The 17,965-nt window shown below is 39.2% G+C and overlaps 1 protein-coding gene across 2 annotated transcripts in view; it reads right to left on the reverse strand.

Annotated features, from left to right (window-relative positions):
• The window catches only part of MKX (mohawk homeobox), a 120,272-nt gene that overhangs the window by 98,915 nt on the left and 3,392 nt on the right, over positions 1-17,965 (reverse strand). For both annotated transcript variants that reach the window (XM_069729624.1, XM_069729625.1), the window contains exon 2: positions 13,643-13,893. In XM_069729624.1, the coding sequence (XP_069585725.1) occupies positions 13,643-13,821 (179 nt within the window). In that variant the 5' untranslated portion in view covers positions 13,822-13,893. The remainder of the gene's footprint in view (positions 1-13,642; positions 13,894-17,965) is intronic.

Here is a 17,965-nt window from a genome sequence, read left to right on the forward strand (position 1 = left end):
GAAAAGAGCCACAAAACCACACTTTTTGTAGTGTGTTTCATATTTTCCTCTTCACATCTAATATTTGTATTAAAATGGGATGTTTTTTCCACAAACAGGGTTTTTCTGAAATCACAACATACCCAAATGGAACAGCACAGCAGTACCCAACAGAACAGCTAATAAGTAGATGATTTGCAGGTCTACAGAACGGTGTAAGGCCGGCGTCACACTTGCGAGTTTTACGGACGTAAGAGCGCAGAAACTACGTCCATAACTCGCAAAACATACGGCACAATTATTCTCTATGCCCCTGCTCCTATCTGCCGTATTTTACTGATCAGTATTATACGGCTTTCTACGGCCGTAGAAAATCGCAGCATGCTACATTTGTCACCGTATTGCGCAAATAAAACGTCAATGAAAGTCTATGGAAGCGTGAAAAATACGGATTACACACGGACCAGCAGTGTGACTTGCGAGGAATACGCAGCGCTGTTAGAGAGAAAAGCCGGTAATTCAGTGCGGTGTACAGTAAAATCACACTGACAGGTTACAGTAGAATAGGTAGAATAAATGTGTACACATAGAATAGGTATATATATATATATATATATGTCATTGAGACACATATATATATATATATTATTATTTCATCCAGCGCGATATAGCAGAAAGCCGGTAATTCAATTACCGTCTTTTGCTTTCTCCTTCCTAAACCCGACATGATATGAGACCTAGTTTACATACAGTAAACCATCTCATATCCCCATTTTTTTTTTGCATATTCCACACTACTAATGTCAGTAGTGTGTCTATGCAAAATTTGGCCGTTCTAGCTAGTAAATTAAAGGGTTAAATGGCGGAAAAAATTGGCGTGGGCTCCCGCACAATTTTCTCCGCCAGAGTAGTAAAGCCAGTGACTGAGGGCAGATATTAATAGCCTGGAGAGGGTCCATGGTTATTGGCCCCCCCCTGGCTAAAAATATCTGCCCCCAGCCACCCCAGAAAAGGCACATCTGGAAGATGCGCCTATTCTGGCACTTGGCCACTCTCTTCCCATTCCCGTGTAGCGGTGGGATACGGGGTAATGAAGGGTTAATGCCACCTTGCTATTGTAAGGTGACATTAAACCTAATTAATAATGGAAAGGCATCAATTATGACACCTATCCATTATTAATCCAATACTAGTAAAGGGTTAAAAAAAAACACACACATTATTAAAAATTAATTTAATGAAAAAATCACAAAGGTTGTTGTATTAATTTATTCTACTCTCAATCCACTCACTGAAGACCCTCGATCTGTAAAGAAAAAAAAAAATAATAAACCAACAATATCCTTACCTTCCGAGGATCTGTCACGTCCAACGATGTAAATCCATCTGAAGGGGTTAAAATATTTTGCAGCCACGAGCTCCGCTAATTCTCCAAAACCCCGGAGAATGTAGGTAAAGTAGGTCATTGACCTATATTTACCTGCATTTGCGGTGAGGCGATTTTGCTGCGGATTTATAGAGGATGCACCGCGTTTTTTGTGCGGATTCCACTGCGGTTTTACACCGCTCATGCAGGACAAGCAGCTACGCTGAGAGGATGTAAGTGCCGTGGGAGCTGGGTAAGTATTTTAATGCCAGCGGGGGGGCGCACAGGGGGTGGGAGGGGGCAGATTAACTGCAACTTTATTTTAAAAACAAAAATAAATTTAAAAAAAAAAGATTATTCATTCCTTCTTTCCAGCAAACGCTGCGGGAGAGAAGAAATGAATGGGGCTTCAGCACCACACGCGGGGGGGGGGGGGACAGCGCTTACAGTAGCGCTGTCTCCTGCATGGCACACGGACTGCACACGGACAACATCCTATGACTTTAATGGGTCCGTGTGATCCGTGCGCTCCCACGAACACTGACATGTCTCCGTGTTTTCCAAACGGACACACGGTCCGTGAAAACACGCTGACATGTGCAGAGACACATTGATTTTAATGTGTCTACGTGCGTCAGTGTCTCCGGTATGTGAGGAAAAGGTCACCTCACGTACCGGAGCCACTGACGTGTGAAACCGGCCTTAAAAAGTATCGTTCTAAAAGGTGTCCATGTGTTTTAAACAGCTGATTAGTGAGGGTGGCAACAGTCAGACACAAACTAATTTGAGACTGATGGCCTAACCAATAGAAAGGACATGAAAGAAAACGCGCTTCATGAATTTTGTCAAAAATCAAATATTTTGTTTCTTTGACCTGATTTGCGATTTTTTTTTTAGAGCAAAAAGTCGCACTTCGGCAAATTTTTGTCAAAATAACTGATGTTTCCACAGGTGCCTCCCGTTCTGAGATGATTTTCTAGGTATTTAGCTGGCTTGCAGGTAGCAGCAGATTGTCAGTTGTAGCTTTGCATTAGTTAGGTGTGTGAGTGTGTGCTTAGCTCTGTGTCTGACTTCTGATCTTGTTTATGACCTTGGATCTGTTCTGACCATTCTCGTGGATTATCCCTTCTGATTTTGATGCTCTCTGACTTCAGGTATCTGACCCCAGACTTGGCCTCTGACTATCCATTTGTTGTACTCCCTTGTTTTGATGTATCCTCCTGGCATTTGATCTCGGACTTTACATTACCCTTCTGTACCATGAGCCCTCCTGGTATCTAACCTTGGACCTCGTGATGAACCTGTCCCATGGCGTCACAACTAGCCTGTGTTTACTTTTTCAATAAAATTAGTACTTTATCAGCAAGAGATTATCACTGCAGGACTAGGTGTGTCGTGCCTCCTGGTCCAATCATTCCCCATCAGTGATAGGTAGCTTTCTGTCAATATAGAGTGTACACCAGAAAGTTGTCCTGTAATGATAATCTCCTGCTGATAAAACACTGATTGTAATGAAACAGCAAAACATAGCCCAGTAAGTGGGATATACCTGGAATCAGGGTCTCTGCCCCTACATTATGCTGCTGTCGGATTACATAGAGGGAAGCTGATGACAAAAAATATACACAGTGCATGGATAAGATTTTTAAAAATGTCATTTACTTCGCCGGTAGAGTAATCCACTGCAGCGAATCTGCAATATGTGAACAAGCTTGAATAGTAAAACAAATATTTATTCTGCATTCTTCAAAATTTGGAAGTGTCCAAAAAGCACAGTCATTAGTATTACTGAAAAAGTTGTTTCCATTAGTTCTATAAAAGTCCGGGTCTTGGCGCGGACGCTACCTAGTGCTATTTGACAAAGAGTTGTCTTTTTTATTTAAATAAAAGACTCTTTAAAACACTTTCACTACCTGGAATTTGTTACTGACATCAATTTTTCCTTGGCAGCAGAACTTCGAAAGCATCTTTAGAAATATCTGGCGCGGCCCCAAATACACATTCAGATGCCCAGACGTGAGTAATAGAATTCAGCCGAGTACTAATAGGATTCCAGCAGATGTCACTGCAAGTCAACATGATCCCTGCAGTAAGAGTGTTCGAGCCCAGGCATGGCAGACATCATCACAAATGTTTAGAATTTCTGAGAACATCAGAAGAGAAAGGCTGGATACAAGAGCAGCTAATGACAAGCCGCTCCACTCACAATTACCATAGTTATTTATCAAGCCTTGTGTCTGCAAAACAGATTAACTAATAGAAAATATGAAATACATTTCATCTGCTGGCAATGACAAGCCAAAATGGTATTTTAATGACGTCTTATGTTACATTATTTTTCTCCTTCCTCATTTGTTCTTTGATTGGTGTGACCACCTGAGACTTTATCCCACCAAATGATGTCACATTAGCATTAAAAAGACATGAATACAAGTATTAGCACACAGGCTCGGACTGGTCGATGGGAGAAGAGGGAAATCCCCCAATGGGAAACGAATACAAGTATTAACACACAGGCTCGGACTGGATGATGGGAGAACAGGTAAATCCCCTGGTGGGCCACTCATGCAGGAGTAAGACACGAATACAAGTATTAACACACAGGCTCGGACTGGATGATGGGAGAACAGGTAAATCCCCCGGTGGGCCACTCATGCAGGATTAAGACACGAATACAAGTATTAACACACAGACTTAGACTGGCCGATGGGAGAATAGGTAAATCCCCCGGTGGGCCACTCATGCAGGAGTAAGACACGAATACAAGTATTAACACACAGGCTCGGACTGGACGATGGGAGAACAGGTAAATCCCCCGGTGGGTCATTCATGCAGGAGTAAGAGACGAATACAAGTATTAACACACAGGCTCGGACTGGCCGATGGGAGAACAGGTAAATCCCCCGGAGGGCCAATCATGCAGGAGTAAGCTACTTACCCCTACAGCAAGAGCAGTAGTTGGCCCATTATATATGATTCACTAATTACAGATAAAAGCAACATCTCATCATTTATTAAACTAGTTTATTAATATATAGAAGCAGAGGTAATTTTTATAAAGAGGGTAATATTTGCATGTAGCTGAACAGTGGGCCCCCAGAGTCAATGTTACTGGAGGGCCTTTGTCAACCCAGCCTGACACTGGTAACACATACCAATCAGTGACATACCATTAATATGTTCAAATGCAGAACAAAATCAATGAGAACGTGAAACAAATAAAATGTTCCATTCATAACGCATTAGTACAGATACAGCAGAACTGAGTTTGTCACATCACTGCGATGACATACAGTGGGTACGGAAAGTATTCAGACCCCTTTACATTTTTCACTCTTTGTTTATTGCAGCCATTTGGTAAATTCAAAAAAGTTAATTTTTCTCATTAATGTACACTCTGCACCACATCTTGACTGAAAAAAAACAGAAATGTAGACATTTTTGCTAATTTATTAAAAAAGAAAAACTGAAATATCTCATGGTCATAAGTATTCAGACCCTTTGCTCAGACACTCATATTTAAGTCCCATGCTGTCCATTTCCTTGTGATCCTCCTTGAGATGGTTCTACTCCTTCATTGGAGTCCAGCTGTGTTTAATTAAACTGTTAGGACTTGATTTGGAAAGGCACACACCTGTCTATATAAGACCTGACAGCTCACAGTGCATGTCAGACCAAATGAGAATCATGAGGTCAAAGGAACTGGCCAGGGAGCTCAGAGACAGAATTGTGGCAAGGCACAGATCTGGCCAAGGTTACAACAGAATTTCTGCAGTACTCAAAGTTCCTAAGAGCACAGTGGCCTCCATAATCCTTAAACGGAAGAAATTTGGGACCACCAGAGGTCTTCCTAGACCTCTCCGTCCAGCCAAACTGAGCAATCGTGGGAGAAGAGCCTAGGTGAGAGAGGTAAAGAAGAACCCCAAGATCACTGTGGTTAAGCTCCAGAGATGCAGTGAGGAGATGGGAGAAAGTTCCACAAAGTCAACTATCACTGCAGCCCTCCACCAGTCAAGCCTTTATGGCAGAGTGGCCAGACGGAAGCCTCTCCTCAGTGCAAGACATATGGGAACCAGCATAGAGTTTACTAAAAAACACATTAAGGACTCCCAGACTATGAGAAATAAGATTCTCTGGTCTGATGAGACAAAGATAGACCTTTTTGGTGATAATTCTAAGAGGTATGTGTGGAGAAAACCAGGCACTGCTCATCACCTGCCCAATACAATCCCAACAGTGAAACATGATGGTGGCAGCATCATGTTATGGGGGTGTTTTTCAGCTGCAGGGACAGGACGACTGGTTGCCATTGAAGGAAACATGAATGCGAGCAAGTACAGAGATATCCTGGATGAAAACCTCTTCCACAGTGCTCCAGACCTCAGACTTGGCCAAAGGTTCACCTCCCAACAAGACAATGACCCTGATCACACAGCTAAAATAACAAAGGAGTGGCTTCAGAACAACTCTGTAACCATTCTTGACTGGCCATGCCAGAGCCCTGACCTAAACCCAAATGAGCCTCTCTGGAGAGACCTGAAAATGGCTGTCCACCAACGTTCACCATCCAACCTGACGGAACTGGAGAGGATCTGCAAGGAAGAACGGCAGAGGATCCCCAAATCCATGGGTGAAAAACTTTAAAGGGGTATGAATACTTTCCGTACCCACTGTATGCCCTCCACAGGTTACTCAAAATAAACCCACATAATGATCTTTACAATACTTACATAGGATGATAAGACACATGTCTAATCATTTACACTTTCTCCATTAAATAATACATCATTTATAGGGAATGTTCACACTCAAAAAGTGCTAAAAAAGCGATTGAAAGAATGTTCCTATTAATTTGTATGGGAAAATGACTTGCTGTTCATACATTCAGGCCTTTGAACGTCTTTTAAACGCTTCAGACTTTCACAGCCACCAAGAGTTTATAAAAAAAAAAAGAAACACACATTTTTTAAGGGTTTCAAAAAACACTACTATATATTTAATCGTTTAACAGATAAAAAATAAAACACCACTAAAAAGACGCCACAAAAAATGCTGCAAAAAATTATACAAAAAATACTCAGGAAACAGCGAAGGAATGCTAATAAAAAAATGTTCCAGGTTTACAAAACTCCTGAGAAGTGGAGCGATTCTTGAAGTGTCTTCTGCTGGAATAACAGGTATTTTTGATTACTGGAAAAAACACAGTGTGAACATACCCTTAAGCTAAGTGCACACTGAGTTTTTTGAGGAGTCTTTTAGAGAGGGTGCGCTCCAAAAAATTGCTTGAAAAAAATAAATGCTTACTATTTATTTCTATTGAAAAACGACTTGCTGTTCACACATTGAGACTTTTGAGGATTTTTAATAAGCTTCAGGTTTTGAAAAGTTTTAAAGGTTTTAAAAGAAGTGACCTGACCATTTTTCAGGAGTTTTCCACAATGAAGGAGCTACATATTTTACAACAGAAGTCAGCGGCAAAATGCTACAAAGATGCCTTGATGTTTCCTTGAACATTTTGAAAGTGTTTTAGAGGCGGTTTGGAAGGAAACCTGTCAACAGGATTGTGCACAGTAATCTACACACAGTGTCAGGTCGGCGCCGTTATACTGATTACAATGATACCCGGTGATGAAATGCGTCTTGTGGTTGTTGTTTAATCATTATTTTCAGTTTTGACTTAATTATATGCTCGTGCTCTGGGGCGGCCTGTGGGGGTCTTCATGTGGTGCTCTGATCAGGTATTCATAATGCAGACTGCTGACAGGTCACTGATCCCACAAGCCCTTCAATATAATGGGGACACCAATCAAAACCAGACTTATACTGGGAACACCTCACAAGACCTGCCATTTACTGGGAATGCTCCACATTGCCTGCCATATACTTAGAACATCCCACAAAACATGCCATATAAAGGAAACATCTTACAAAATTTGCTGTATGTTGGGACCAACCCCACAAGACCTGCCGTATAATGGCAATATCTCACAAGACCTGTCATATACTGGGAATAGGTCCACAAGATCTACTGTATAATGGGAACATTGAGCATCCCACAAGACCTGTTGTATACCGGCAACACCCCTCAAGATCTTAAACTGGGAACAGCCAACATTAGCTGCCATTTTGAAGAGGGTCTTATCCAGTCATTTAGCTTTTACAATTCGCCTCTTGTAACAGTACCTGCGATTCTTAGGTTTCCCCATTTTTCCAGATTTCAACACATCAACTTCTAAACTGCATATTCACTCGATGCCTAATATATCACACAACTTGTAAGCTTATCAAAAATTAATTATAGTGTTGTACAAAATGTATGGTAAAAGAAAAGTGGCAATGGATAAGTAAGTGTAAAAGATAGAAACATATCACATCTAGCAGAAGCACCACCTTGACCATTGGCGCCAGCCATCTCAGCAGTTATACTACCAAAAACAGGTCACACTTGGCCTTCTTTTCATCCAGCAAGTGTATTTGTGGGGAAGAAGTGGAGGGTGATATAGAATATATTGCATATCACTGATATTAGTCACAATTCATGTTACCTCTGACAGCGACACTATCAGTTTGTATCAGTGTTCTTCAATGGTTTGTTTGATCACAAAGATGGCTAATGCTTGGACCATTTTTTTTATTTAAAAAAAAAACATCAGTGCACCGACTTATTAATTGGACTGTTGGTTACTTCCGGGTCACTTTGAAATTGTTTTTAAAGCGCTTGTAATGAGTTGTATATAGTCGTAGAGGACATCAGAGAGGTGCACATATCTTTTCAGGGCAGTTGGAGGCTTGGCAGTTTTGCGATTCACTGCAAAATTAATTTAGGGGAAAATTTTATTGAACATGACAAATTTGCATTTCAAAAGATTCGATAGTCTCTGCCACTGATATTAGGCCTATATACATGTACACACTATATTACGTGCAACAACTGGTTTTAGCTTCCCTTTCTATCTTTCACTGATCTATATATATATATATGTATAACCTACATATACAGACGGCACACCCTGAACACATTTTCTAGTATGTACAGAAATACACTTTGATGTAGAAAGGAATTACTTTCTGTCTTATGATTGATAAGTCTGTAACACAGGACATATTCATGTATTACACTCAGACTCGAACAAATCGCTTCCTCGAAGCAGTAAATGGAAAATCCAATTGATGAGCAGATGGTAAAGATGCTTTGTATCATATGATATATTTCTTCTGCGGATAAATCCGGTAATTCCAAACCCACAAACTCTCTAAAGTTTCACATTCATAGTTTACACAGTGACCACTAATCTGCTGGTAATTTTGCCACCATAGACAATTGAGTCAGATGTACCTCCAAGAGGGCAGAAGACGCATATAATGATTATCCCTATAAAAGTTATATTTTTAACCTTATTTTTATAGAACTGCGATACAACACTATAAAACTGAAAATAGAAGCAAAATGAAAAAGAAGTAAAGAAGACTCACTTACATTCTGAGATCTCAAGCACATGGCTGAGTTGTGGATCAATGCGTTCTACATCTATAAAACACAACGCAACGCAAAGTGCTTGGGCTACGTTGTGCCTCCAATCTTATGTGTCATGCAGCATCACATGCCTACAGTGCATGGGTGCAGGACAAGAAAAGTGCTGGGGGCTAGGTGGGCTTTAGTCACGGGCGATGAAAGAACAAGAGCATACTGGTAAACATGATGACGTGAGAGAAGGGATGGTGGAAAGTACAAATTTTAGGAGAATACTGAATTGCTATGATGTGTATTGATTCCTCAGACAAGAGGATATTTCATGAGTAAGACACCAATTTGTATTTTTAGCTAAGTCATATATTATAATATTATGATGTAACATGTGGGAGTATCCTTTTTTAACCCCTTAATGACACAGACAATTTTCATTTTTGCACTTTCACTTTGTAAAAAAAAAATAAAGCCAACGTTTCCATCGATGCCATTCGTTTTACCGTAAAATGTTCTTATAAATGTAAAAAAAAAATTTAAGGGAGGTGAAATGGTGAAAAATATGCAATTCCGTCACTGTTTTTTGGGTTTGTTTTTACGACACATCATTGTGCAGTGAAAATGACCTTGCAATATGATTCTTATATGATTACGGCAATACGAAACGTAGGGTTTTTATTACTTATTAAGAAAATTACTTTTTTTTTTTAATCGGTGGAACTGTGTGAAAGCTTGTTTTTGAATGCCAATCTGTAGTATTTATTGGCACCATTTGGGTACATAAGACGATTTGATTGTTTTTATATATTGCATTTAGTATTTTGGGGGGAGGTACGGCAATTCTGGTGTTTCTAAAAAAAAAAAAAAATTACGGCATCTATCTTATGGATTAATAGTTTTATCACTTTTATGGATGCGTCACTATCAAATATGCTTATATTTTAGCAATTTCTTTATTTTTGGAAGCCATCATGGTGAAACTCATGCATAGAAAGTGGATTTCATGCAAATTTGACTGACAGCTTTCATAGGCTACGTTCACATTAGCATCTTGCGGTGGTGCGTCGGGCGCAGCCGCGGTGACGCATGCGTCATGCGCCCCTATATTTAATAGCAGCACCGCACAACGCAAATGTGAACGTAGCCTTACATTCACAGTGAAAGAAAGGGCAGCATTTGGGGTCTCATCTGTGCTGCATAGGTTTGCCAGTAAAACTTACAGTAATTTTTTGCAAAATTTCACACCATTTCACTTGAAAACTGTTCCCTTTTTCAGTAAAACCGAATGTCAGTACAGTTTTTGGCTACACTACGCCTGCAAAGTGGCCGCTATTATTATTGCCTCAATCCCCTGATGACGCCAGTCATGCTGGCGAAACATGTTGAGGAGGCTTAGGGCACTTTTAGATAGCAATAGTCAGTGAAGTAATGTCAAGGCAATAGTTTTGGTAGATAGCTAGCGGCCGCACCTTAATCCATACTCCTGTAATTTCAAATAATGTTAGGACAATTAACAATATTAGGACATTGAGCACTTTATAGGACATGAGTCCAATCAATAGTATAACCATGTCCTTCTACACCATACTGACTAATGTGAGTTTTAATAATTAATTATTACTTTAGTAGTTTGAACAAAAGTTATATTTTATAGCCTTAGTTAGGGTCGGGATTATTTGCCTTTTGGCAATTTGTAATTTAATTCAGAATGAGTGACACCATCTACTGGTAGGCAATACCCTGTGAATATCTAGTGGTGTCACTTACTATAGAGTAAAGCTGGCCACACACATTACATAGCTATCACTAAATTATTGTTCAATTTATGAAAGAGCCACTGCCAGAGTCATCTGGCAGTGGCTTATCTCCTCAATGAACAAAAGGAACGGGTAACTAAATTGCAACTGCACAGTCATTATGTCCCCATATGTACTAGACGGTTTGCCCGACTTTTATTCAATTTATATGGGGACCTTGAATGGGAACATACCCTTACATTTATGCTAAAAAAATCTCTCCAATTGTCCTTTCTGTTAGAAGAACTGAATCATTAGACCTACAAACATCACAAAAATAACATCTGCATAGAGCCAATATTGATATTCCAGTTCAGCCAAGCAAGCATCAATGGTAAATGGGAACGGGGGTATAAAATGCTACCAGACAACTCTGTCGATCTCCCATGATATCAAAAGGATTGGACATGCTAAAATACAACATGCCCCACCATTCTCCACCCCCCCCCCCGATATCTGGCTTTGTGTAGAGTTGAGGAACATATTAGATGGTCTTGCCCTCATGGAGGTGAACAGAGAGAGAAAAGTTTGCAGTTACCCAATGATAAAAGACAGAGCCCCATTTTTTTAAATAAGCTCCAGGGGTAGGAAGCAAAGCAGACATTTACTTCATATGATTCGCATGTATTGGAAAATTATGGCTAATTTGACACGTCTGACATTCATGGTCCAAGTACAGATCGTGATATCCAGACCTGCCATGGGTCTTCTGACCTGAATGCAAAAGACTGTTGTATGCTTTTGCACTTTGGTCGTGACCGTCGAACGTGTAAAACCAGCTTGGGGCTCCGTTCACATCTGAGGGGAAGCCTCTGCTATAAACTTCATTACATGTACTGTATAAAATACCCATAACAGAATCTGATGGACCTCATGATACATCAATGGGTTCTATCTGGTACTAGTGCTGTCTGCCATGCAATGGCACTCTATCGTTTTTGGTTTTCTGCTCCTCTGACAGAACAGATGTGAATTAGGGCAAAGTAAATTAGTGAATCGGGACGGCAAATTTATTTCTGGGTAGATAGCGTAGAAAAATCTACTTTTTTATAGTTTGCTTCAGAATATATATGAAATTTAACGGAATTGCTGAAAGTGTTTGATGATTTTTTCAGACACAACCTCAAAAATTAAATATATCTGTACTGAATATGGATCATATGAATAGACTTCTTTGATACCCACAGCAACCAATCACAGAGCAGCTTTCATTTTTCAGGGACATCATTTAAAAAAAAAGCTGAGCTGCGATTGGTTGCTATGGACAACAAACACAGTTTAACCTCGAGCCGACTTCATAAATCTCCCACATAGTGTAGGCCTCAATATAACCTGTTGTTAGAGCTCTATATACAGCTGTAATGTATACTGATATCTTGAAACACCACTAAAACATCAAGTACTATCAGAATTTGTAATGAATTCATAAATATTTTGTCTGATAAAGCGATCTTATGAAACAGGCTTCATAATAGTTGTCTTATGAAAGCAGCCATAGCAGGATCTGATTGACCTCATTCATAAGTCAATGTCTGTATATGTCCAATTAAGGTGTAGAAACGGTATGATGAGTGGTTCCAGTCCGGCGGACTTAAATTGTCCATATAATAATACTTTCCCCCTGCAATGGCTAAAGAAGGCTTCCAACCCCCATGAAAATCAGCTATTTTCCGCTATGCTGCAATGTGAAAGAGATTGACTTTGATAAAGAGAACCCTTTGAAAGACAAAGTGACTAAGGAGGCAAATAAAACTCATTTTTTTGAAAAAAGGAAAATATTTGTAATAAAAAAAGTTCTTATAACCCAGCCCCTTTCTCCATAAAGTTATTAACACAAAGAAAAAAAATTGCCATACCCTAACACCCCAAAAAAAATTCTAAATATCACTCTTGCTCTTTGTATAGCCAATTTGCCAACCCCAAAAAAATGGAATAAAAAAAACATATGGACGCCAAAATCATAACTGATAAAAGCAATAGCTCGTACAGTCAAAAAAAGCCCTCATACAACTATATTGACTGAGAAGTTACAAAGAAAGTTATAGCTCTTGGAAAGTAAGGAGAAAACATCTCAGTGTCGGGTTGTGATCCCTCACACGAGCATCGCAAAAAATCTAACACTATTGGGGGGGGTTATTGCCAGACACACAGGATTTCAATGAAAATTGACTTTAACCTGTCGGTGATTTTAACTTATTTTTTTCACAACTAAATCCAACACCAACCAAGCCGCAGACAAGTTATACTAATGTTTCTGATCACACAACTTCTTTGAGATTTGTTTTCACGTGACCCTTGTCGCTATGAAGCCATGGCCTTACTACTTGACCAAACGGACTTTCCACCAGCTGTGTCACCACTTGCTTGAAGTACAATCAGATCTTACACCACAGCTTATCGTTGGTCCCTTAGACACCAATGGATCAGTAGAGTCATCCTGCAGCTATTATCAGATGAGATATACCAATGTCAATGCTGCACGCAATAATTAGAGACACGTGTAGAAATCAACAGAAAGAATAAAACCAGTCCAGCCATAACTTCTATTGGCTTTAATAATAGCTCGATTGCCCAAGAAGACCTATGAAAAGACTATGTTCTCTAAATCTGGAACGATATTATATATTACCTATTTAAAGTGAACCTGTCACAACGACTTTATGACTGAAGCTAGTAGTATAGGTCCAAGTACAATAATAAAAATGATTTCTGTCTTGAAGTAATCTGATGTTCCAATGTTGGGAAATCATAGGCGAATTAGCCTGGAAGTACAGTGGGGGCAAGTTACTGCACTCAGAGGTTATGGACATGCCCGCACAGTACTTCCATTCTAATTTGTATGTGTACTGAAAGGTTGATTTCTCAGAGAGGACACATCGGATTACTATGAGACAAACATTATTTTTATTGTTGTAGTAGGATCTAAACAGCCATATTACTTATCTTAGTAGGAAAATCAGTAGTAAAATCATCCTATCAGATTCCCTTCAATTCAATTCAATACTAATATAATATAGCTCAAGTAAGCGTTCTTACCCGGGGCGCCGATGTCTAATGATGGCATTGTCCTTTACTGACACACTGTCTTGAAGGCCAATATCAGGATTGGGGCTCTCCATTCCTACGACATATGGTCGAACTACCCTTTCACGGTCACTTGTGGCATCCTCAAACAGGACTTGACCGCTGAGCTTGTTGAACATGATGGTGTTCATGGTAAAAAGTCTTGGAGCTTCTCTCTGGACTCCTATAGAAAATGTAGTTCGGTAGTGCAGAAAAATGGGGTCCTACATGAAAGAAACAAACATTGTAGATCAGTTCTCTCATTGACATACACAGTACAACGTAACACAGCTGGGGCATGGAGTTTCTCCAACTTTCCTAAATGAAAGATCTTCTCATTGTAATTACAAGCAGTTATAAATATTCCTAATAGTCAGCACATATTACTGGTAGAGATGAGCGAACCCGAAGTTAAAAGTTCAGCGTTCGTACCTGACAGAACATGGACTTCTCCAAGAAGTCCTCTGAAATGTTCGGAGTTCCAGGGGAAGAAAGAAAGGGATTTTTTTCCATATCAAAAGTTTTGGTTCTCCTTGTTTTCATTGGGGTTCGGGTTCTGCTTCAAGGTCGGGTATAGTTCTGGTAGCCGAACCGAACTTTGAAATAAAGTTCGAGTCGGGTAGCATAACCCGAACATCTATGGATCTGCTCATCCCTAATTACTGGGTAAAATGTATATCTAAAATCTTAAAATCAAATGTTTGACATTTCATTAGATACAGTAAAACTGTAGCCTCATCAGAACTTGACCAGAGAAATATTGAGTACTCGCGTCCATTGCAAGACTTCAAAGCACATATTGACCCTTCCAAGAATTATGTGTACTGTTCATGTGCCACTGGCAAGAGCCATGATGTTTTGTTGGTGGTACAAGGGGTCCCTTGGCAATTTTTAGGACAGATAGATGCCACGACCCTAGTTAGTGAAGGAGCTATGATCCTGTATACAATCTGTCAAATCTTACTTGACTATCCAGGAGTATAATGAAATGATCACATAATTACATCCCTAGGCTCTGCTTTGACCACTCTGATGGATCTAGTTTCCATCATATCCAAATGGCCATTGAAAGCTCCTTTTGACTATAATTGTTGCAGAATGTGAAGTCAAAAATATCAAAAAGGTCTATACTCTTATGAAAAGTGACACAGATTGAAGTATCTTCTTACTCTGTCTACCTCCCCTGTGTCTGAGGATTCCACCGCCAGCTCATTATGATGATGGAAGGTTTTGGTATATTAAATAAATCATAGTCCCGGAGAATTAAGGCAATGATAAGATAATGGATAGAAGGAGTGAGTGGCTTATCCTGTCTGGGACAAGCTGACAATTTGGGATTTGTAAAGATTTGTCTGGGCATTTCGTAAATTGAGGTCCATTCGCAAATACAAGGCGTTGCTGTGGAAAAACGAGTAAAATGCAATCATCCATGTTTAGGAATGCACTATTTATATCACCGCCTGTCTTCGAATGACTGTAATGTGGCACAGAGGAACCACAGTGGAAGGAAGAAACGGACGGTGCACATGGAAGACAAATGGTTGAATATAACGATATCATTTGGCATAGGTTCTGCTCAATTTCCACCTTCTTCCCATTTATAATTTGATGGATACAGAATTTTAGGGATGTGCATTGTACTGAAATTAAAAAGATGTGCAAGTCAACCGCCCGCTCCTCCGTCTTTTCCATCGAAATCTACGTACGGTAATTAATCACAGACCCTTTTACTGGGTTTCATAAGAAAGAATCAAAATTACTGCAAAGGAGAAATATACGGGTCCATATACACCATAAATATGGAGAATACAAGATATTGAAGGAATTATTCATAGGAAGCTATCTATCTGTGGATGAGCCCTTCAATATCCTCTATTCTCCATATTTATGGTATATAAGGAACTTTATTTTCCCCTACATAATATCACAGTATGTTTCCTGCGGTTTTACATAGGACTCTAGGCAAACCTTATACACATAACCATATTTGCAATGCACTTACGCTCAACAAAAACTGCAGCCCCAAAAACTAAAATGACACACTCAGCTCTGCTACATCAGTTTAACATGGTACAGTGTCGGTTATTTAAATACTACTGAACATGTATATATATATAAGTGATCAATATAACAGATCGCTTATGGTCACAAAAATTAGCAAAATAGGCCATAATTTCAATATATTCTATCTAAGGAAAATATTTCCTTTTTTTACTCCATTTTGTAAACATTTACTAAAATGAAGTAGCACAAATACTCCAAACACATTACTATTATGTGATTTTTAATATATTTATTCAGGTAACTTTTGATTTTTCTTAACAGCCAGACAAGACAGTAAGAACTCACATGGATATCACAAGAAATCAATCCAAAATGTTAGATTCCAGTAGCAATTTTTTTGCACCCCGGCTACCCATTCAGCCCCAATGTCCATATTTATTCCCACGAACATACTATAATATTTCAGGTTCATAAAGACAATTACAAGTAATATGTATACCTAACACCTGTAACATAAAATCAGTATTGTAACAGGCTAATATTGAGAAGGATAATATGGATGGAAGTGTTCATGCCTGGGAACCAAGAGTGCACAACATTATCCAGGACCCGGCTACATTTTTTTCTAATAAACAGTCTATAACAACTCCCAAAAACATCAATAAAAAGAAAAAAAAAACCTTATGTAATTATAATGATTTCAGGTCCATCAACACCATTTATTCCAATAAAGTATCATATTTATGTTGCGCCAATATCTTCCGCAGAGGTGTACAATTAGCTACTGGAAAGTATCGGACAATATCAGCTGCAAATCTAGTTGTCTTCTGTCCCCATCACCCATGTACAAGAAGCCATCACTGCTGCGATATAAAATGTGTATAAAGAACATACAATTTATGACAGTTTTCCCAATATAGTGCACTTACACCATTTTTTCCATATTTTTTGTTTGTTAGAATTCTGTAACTTATGGGACTATTTATACATTGTATCCAATGGTTCTTGCTTTATGAGATCACACACATTGTAAAATGCTGGTAACTGAGGAACTCTTTCGTCTTAGGCTACGTTCACACTAGCGTTATGCGCCGCTGCGTCGGCGACGCAACGCGCGACGCACGCAAAAACGCACCAAAACGCACGCAAAAATGCTGCGTTTTGCGACGCATGCGTCGTTTTTTGCCGAAATTCGGACGCAAGAAAAATGCAACGTGTTGCGTTTTCTTGGTCCGACGCTTGCGGCAAAAAAGACGCATGCGTCGCACAACGCAACAAACAAAAACGCATGCGTCCCCCATGTTAAATATAGGGGCGCATGACGCATGCGTCGCTGCTGCGTCGCCCGACGCAAACCCGACGCACACTAGCATAACGCTAGTGTGAACGTTACCTTAATTAGAGATGAGCGAACCCAAACTTTAAAGTTTGGGGTTCGTACCGGAGATTAGTGTTCGGTACTGAACTCCGAACACGGACCTCTCCCGGAAGTCCGATTTCATGTTCGGAGCCATGGGTCAAGTTCAGGAGGAGAGAGAGAATATTTACCAGCTTCGAAATTTGTGTCCCCATATAATTCAATAGAATTCAGGCTCATGGTCAAGTTCGGGTAAAGTTCTGGTACCTGAACCGAGCTTTGGACATAAAGTACAGTCAGGTACCAGAACCCAAACTTACATTGGTCCGCTCATCCCTAGACGTAATAGTATATTTGAGAATTTGACTTGTAGATGGAGGCTGTGGGCGATCATTGCCCTAAAGTATATACTGTATATATATATATATATATATATATATATATATATATATATATATATATATATATATATATATATATATATATATATATATATATGTATATATATATATATATATATATATATGCTTTATATATGTGTACATATGTTCATATTCTTAAACTTGCGTATGTAACAAATATATACTTGTTCGTGTATGCACATCTACGTACGTGTATACATTGTACTACATGTGTAACGTATATGAGTTTGTCTATGTACTTTCCTCGGTGCTTGTGAATGTGTGAAAATATACTTATATGTATATATTTGTAAACATGTCTTGTGCAAGTATGTAAGTCTGAGTGTAATAAACTGTTATTTGTATGCGAGTCACACGGGTGTATAGATATATACATCATATAGAATCATCTATCTATTTATATTGACAGAGACAGATGCATATATATATATATATATATATAAATATATATCTTCATACGCATGTATAGGTAAATTGTGCGTGTGTTTATATTATATGTGTATGTCACACATG

This window comes from Ranitomeya imitator, chromosome 6 (genome assembly GCF_032444005.1).
Source record: "Ranitomeya imitator isolate aRanImi1 chromosome 6, aRanImi1.pri, whole genome shotgun sequence".
Taxonomy (NCBI): Eukaryota; Metazoa; Chordata; class Amphibia; order Anura; family Dendrobatidae; genus Ranitomeya; species Ranitomeya imitator.